Here is a 5863-nt window from a genome sequence, read left to right on the forward strand (position 1 = left end):
ACTGCTGTGAAATAATTAACATAATGGTCGCAATAAGAATGTATCAGTTTATCGTCACATTGGGAGTTGCATGCTGCCCCTAGAGATGCACTCTGTCACCTGATCAGTGAGCTGCCTTTAAAGATCTGGTTTTGCGGAAAATCCGTGCAAGAATGTGAATTATTTAGCCCGCTTCAATGTAAAGTTGCATTTTTGAGCATTAATATTGTCATGTTTGCATCATGCACAACGTTTTATTCTTCTAAAGACTCCCTCAAGACATGCAAATGAATAATTATATAAAATAACATTTTACAGATGTCTTAAGCATATTTTGCAGGAAAATAAAGATCCTGGTTTCACCAGTGCGCACGCGAGGTTTTACGCCAAAGTTACTTTTGAGAGTTTTACAGGAAAAGCTGTTACAAAGCTGTTTGTACTCCGAATGTTTTTGTGTGCCAATTGGGATGTTATTAGGACAGCACTTCCAAAAAACCTCCAGTAGTTTTCTACTCTAAAAAGCCCTGACGCCTGTGTCAGGAAATTATCGACAATTAAAAATATAATACAGCCATACTTTTAAATATTTATATTAATACGTTTATAGAAACATATGATTTGTATATATTTATACAACTTACAAATACTTTGTATATAAGAAAATTACAACTATTTTAAAATTATTCACCCCTTCATTATTATTATTATTATTATTATTATTATCATTATTATTATTATTATTATTATTATTATTATTATCATTATTATTATTATTATTATTATTATTATTATTATTATTATCATTATTATTATTATTAGTAGTAGTAGTAGTAGTAGTAGTAGTAGTATCACAAAATAAGCATGCTGTCCAATCTGGTAGACTAAATAAAAATAAATTATAAGTCACATATCTTCACCTTTTCTTTTCCCTCGCCACCAAATTTTGATAATAAGCGTCTCCTGTCACCTTTATTCATTCAGACAAACTCAGCTCTGTAGCAGTCTGAGGCGTTAGCCTCGCCAGAGTCTCTCTGAGCAACGCACTCCTCCAACCTCCCAGCTTCTGCAGGTGACCTCTGAACCCAGGGACAGACGCACGAGGACGGGGCAGAAAGCAGGAATCGCGGGAGCATAATGCCTTATTATGATGACAATTATTTGTTCGGTGACCTTGCTGGTACGGCGTGCACTCATCACATGTGCTGGCTCTTTCCTCTCCATCACCTGTGCTGCCTCAACCGCCGCCGCTTCTGCTTCTGCTGCTCCATCGCCATCTCCTCTTCCCACCTCCACCCAGCCACCCCGACACTCCTGCTTGCACTCGTTGGTTTCATGCAGGAACGAGATGGCTTATTACACTAAAAGGTTTTGTCGCGCTAAGCCGTGCATGCGTGCTTAAAACGTACTTTTCATTAACAAACTGCGGAGGTATAAAAGCGGATTTATGAGGCTTCAAAAGATCACAGGAAGGACGGGTTTGAAACCCCCTCTCGGTGCTTTTGCAGTCAGGTTATATCAGCAGTTACGCCGCCTTTCACACAACACTGCAACTCCGGGATTTTTTATTTTTTGTTTTTAATGAAGGCTTGCTGCACCTGCCTTTCCTAAAAGAAGGGGGTTAGGACAGCTGTTCTGCGATCATCTGATTCTTTAAAGTAAAACAAAAATATAAGAAAACTGTAAAAATAAATAAATAAATAAAATCAAACATCTGCTATACCCACGTGTCTCTTATTTTGCTCCTGTAAAAGATTTCTTCTGTAAGAAGACAAAGAAAAGGAGGATTCTTGATTGGGCCCAACATGAGTTATTCTGCTGTTAAACGCCCGAATGTAATGAAAGAAAGAAAAGAACGAACTGTGATGGAAAAAGTTTTCCTTTTAAAAAGAAAAAATATATATTGAAAAAAATCTGTCAATTAAAACTCAACTATATATCTTTTTTTTTTTATGTTTTAATCTGACAAATCCACAAAGCAAATAAGCGATTCCTTAAATACACTCTCGCCGCGCGGAGGAACAGGATGAAAGTTGACCCCAAGCCTCTGGATTCATCTTCTAAGTAGCCCCGGTATTGACGGACATCCAGATCGCGCGGGTCATCGAGAGATTAACGCGGAGCCAGTCCGATCGGAATCCACGATTCCGTCCTTTTGACCCGAACACACACGCATTATTAATGATAGTGTTTTAATTTAATCCCACTTTTAGCTTCGCCAGCTCAGGTGCCGGTGAAGAGGCGCTGTGAAGGCACTTAAGGGATCAAATTTACCCCCAAATTATACAAATTAAGTACAATAATAATAATAACAATAATAATAATTCAGTGTTGTATCGTTAATTTTATTTGAATAAAGCCCTGACATTAAGTAACTGGCTCGTGCTGATTTTTAGGTATTTCCTCCTGAGAGGTTCCAGAAACCGTGTGTACGTTCAAGGCGCCTATGTCAAGCTCGAAAATGTCTAAATTGCTGTTTTTATTTTAACACACAAACGTTAAGATAAGCCGCTTTGACAAACGGCCTAAATACAGCAGCTCGTGCTTTCCTATCAGTCCTCCCAGATTTTCGCACGCGACGCAGGAAGCCTTGTGTAAAGGACCTGACGTGCCCCCTCTGTCAGAGCTCAGCCTGCACCGCTCACCTTCACGCTTTTGTGAATAAACGTTCTCTTTGCACTCACCCGCTGCCCGCATTTCCTACTTTTTTTTCAAATGCAAAAACTCGGGTGACACGGACACGGGGGAAAGGGTGGGGGGGGGGGGGGGGGGGGGGGGGGGGTCGTTAGCACCTCTTCCAAACTCTGAAGGAAATTCTGCATTCGTCCCATTCATCGTCGCTGCTGCCGCTTCTTCAATATTCTTCCCACCTCGGCTAAATCCTGCGGGAATAAATAGACTGGAATTCATGCTTTGCATTCGCTGCTTGGATTTACGCGACCGGGCTTTAAAGCTGGGAGCACCGAGGCATGCAATTCCAGCACCGAATGAACAGAGCAAGCAAAAATATCAATAAAAAAAACATGTCTAACGTATCCTTTCAAGGAGAGTTACATGCACGGACTCTACGCTAAAATAAAGTGTGGGGATTAAAAATAAACTACGCATGCACAATTAAACAGTTTCTATAAATATATATATATATATAGAAGTCAATACATTCATGAACTTGAAGGAAGATTCCGTTAACTTAGCTGTTGTCGTTTTCATTCTGCAGCTGTCAGCAGAGTTCGCGTTAGCAAAGTTAAAGCTTTGGTTTGTTTTTTAACGCGGTCACATTATTGCGCGTCAGATCTTTCAATCACGCGAGCCAATTTTCTCCCCCTCCTCCTCTTCCTCCTCCCTCTGCCACCGTTAAATGGTCTATGACGGACGAACACAAAAATAAGCGGAAAGCAGCACTGCTGATGTCCCATTGTTGACAAATCCATGAAACAACTCCAGTTTGCATGGTTTAACAGAGAGGAGAGGAGAGGTGGGTGGAGGGAGGAGAGTGGAGAGAGGACAGGGGGGCGTCTGTCGTCACCAAACCACGTGTCCAGCGCTGATAGTATATCTTATAGTGGGGAGGGAAAGTAATCTATCAGACAGTCTTGTTAAAAGCCCCGGCCTTTTTCAGAGCAGCATGTGTCATCTCGGCTCGGTTCTCCAAATATCGCTCGTCCAGGAAATCTAAGCACCGAGAAGGGACGTCGGAGCGCAAAAGTCGCGCTGTCTGCAAAACAACTTCTAGGCGAGACGTGCTGCTCCCCGGGCCTGCTCACTGACCGAGTGGAGAAATATTTGTAGAAGTTTGAAGTTCCTTGTCGGCTGGACTGGCAGGCGTCCGGTTCGATCACATTTAGATTTTTGGGGAGGGGAAAGCATCCGATCTGTTGACAACCAGCAGCGCGAGCGCACTGATCGCGCGGCTGCTCTGTCTTTTTCGGCTGCAGTGAGACTTTTTTAATAATAAAAAAAATAAAACGGTGTCAGTAAGAAGTGAGATGACCCTGTCTGGAGGCAGCGAACGAGCCAGCGACATGTCCGGCCAAACTGTGCTCACAGCCGAGGACGTGGATATTGACGTAGTGGGCGAGGGAGATGAGGAGGGCATGGAGAGGGTGGACAGCGACTGCGACAGCCCAGGAGACGGCATCTTGCACGACCTCCGGGGGGAAACGGGAGACGAGGAGGTGGAAGACGAGATCGAGGTGGAGAAAGAGGAGATGACGTCCGGGGTAGGGAGTCCGTGCTGCGAGAGCGCCGGGGAGGCAGAATCGGGCACCGGAAAAGGAGAGGGTCACGACCAGAGCGCAGCGCCAGGTGCGATCCAGAAGCCCAAGAGTAGCCTGGTAAAGCCGCCTTACTCCTACATCGCACTTATCACCATGGCTATCCTGCAAAGCCCGCAGAAAAAGCTCACCCTCAGCGGGATCTGCGAATTCATCAGCAACCGCTTCCCTTATTACCGTGAGAAGTTCCCGGCGTGGCAAAACTCCATCCGTCACAACTTGTCTCTCAACGACTGCTTCATAAAAATCCCTCGGGAACCTGGTAACCCCGGCAAGGGCAACTACTGGACCATGGACCCCGCTTCAGAGGACATGTTCGACAACGGCAGCTTCCTCAGGAGGAGGAAAAGGTTCAAGAGAGTTCAGCCAGATGTGCTCAGGGACCAGACTGCTCTCATGATGCAAAGTTTCGGGGCGTACAGTCTTGGAGGGCCCTACGGGAGACACTACGGTATCCACCCGGCGGCGTATTCCCATCCGGCTGCTTTGCAGTACCCGTACATCCCCCCTGTAGGTCCCATGCTGCCCCCGGGCGTCCCTCTCCTGCCCTCGGCGGAGCTAAACAGAAAAGCGTTCAACTCTCAGCTCAGCCCGAGCCTTCAGCTTCAACTCAGTAGTCTCAGCACGGCGTCTATGATCAAATCAGAGCCTTCAAACAGACCTTCATTCAGTATAGAAAATATAATCGGGGTGTCCAGTGCCTCCTCTTCCTCGCCGGGCGCAGCTCAGGCTTTCCTGCGGCCTCCTGTGACCGTCCAGTCGGCCCTGCTGAGCGCGCAGTCCCTCTCTCTGACACGGACCTCAGCCGCTATCGCGCCCATCCTCAGTGTACCTTCAAATATTATTTCTGGACACGTTTTACCCTCAGCGGCGGCGGCGGCAGTGTCCAAATGGCCTTCACAATGACTTCAAACCGAAGAGAAAGCAAACTCTTATTTTTATATAGAGACATTATTACTGGGAAGTGTGAAAAGCACAAATTTATAGGCAGCACTGGACTGTAAAGCCATGTAAAGACTGTTGAAAAACAGAGAACAAAAAACGAAAAAGAAGATTTTTTTCTGTACAGGTAATATTTGTAAATATTTGTATAAAAAAAGACAAATGATTTTGCCAGTTTGACTTTTACCTGTTCCTTTCTCCCCTTTGTTCCTGTTTGAGATCTGTGGTAATTATTTTATGTTTTTTTTCTCCTTTCCTTTTGTAACAGAAGCTCAACTGGACATAGTTACTTTGGCTTCTTTTTCATACAAGACACAAAACCTCTGGAAAAAAAGAGACTGTTTATAATAATAATTTTTAAAAAATACAAATATATGTAATTCTATGTAGCTATATTGTGTTGTAAACTGAATTTATTTGTAAATAAATCTAAGAAAGAATTAAAAATCAATTTTCATTATTAACATTCTTAACATTTTTGACACGTGATTTGAGAAAAAAAATCGCATTATTTCAAGGGAACATTTTTCACGGTAAAAAAAAATAATCGTAAATTTAATTTGAATAACTTCACAGTTCGTGTAAAGCATACATTATTAATATTGCTACACAAAAAAATCGAAGCTGTCTTATTTTGTTGTCTGTTTTCAGGCTTAAAAATATCGAATATA

At 43.3% G+C, this 5863-nt stretch overlaps 1 protein-coding gene across 1 annotated transcript; it reads left to right on the forward strand.

Moving 5' to 3' along the window:
- Window positions 1-3536: 3536 nt before the first annotated feature.
- Window positions 3537-5625, forward strand: foxd3 (forkhead box D3). The gene has a single exon (XM_004574493.3). It carries the CDS (start codon window positions 3963-3965, stop codon window positions 5154-5156), a length of 1194 nt encoding a protein of 397 aa, XP_004574550.1. The 5' UTR covers window positions 3537-3962; the 3' UTR covers window positions 5157-5625.
- The last annotated feature ends 238 nt before the right edge of the window (window positions 5626-5863 follow it).

Source organism: Maylandia zebra, linkage group LG17 (genome assembly GCF_041146795.1).
Source record: "Maylandia zebra isolate NMK-2024a linkage group LG17, Mzebra_GT3a, whole genome shotgun sequence".
Lineage (NCBI taxonomy): Eukaryota > Metazoa > Chordata > Actinopteri > Cichliformes > Cichlidae > Maylandia > Maylandia zebra.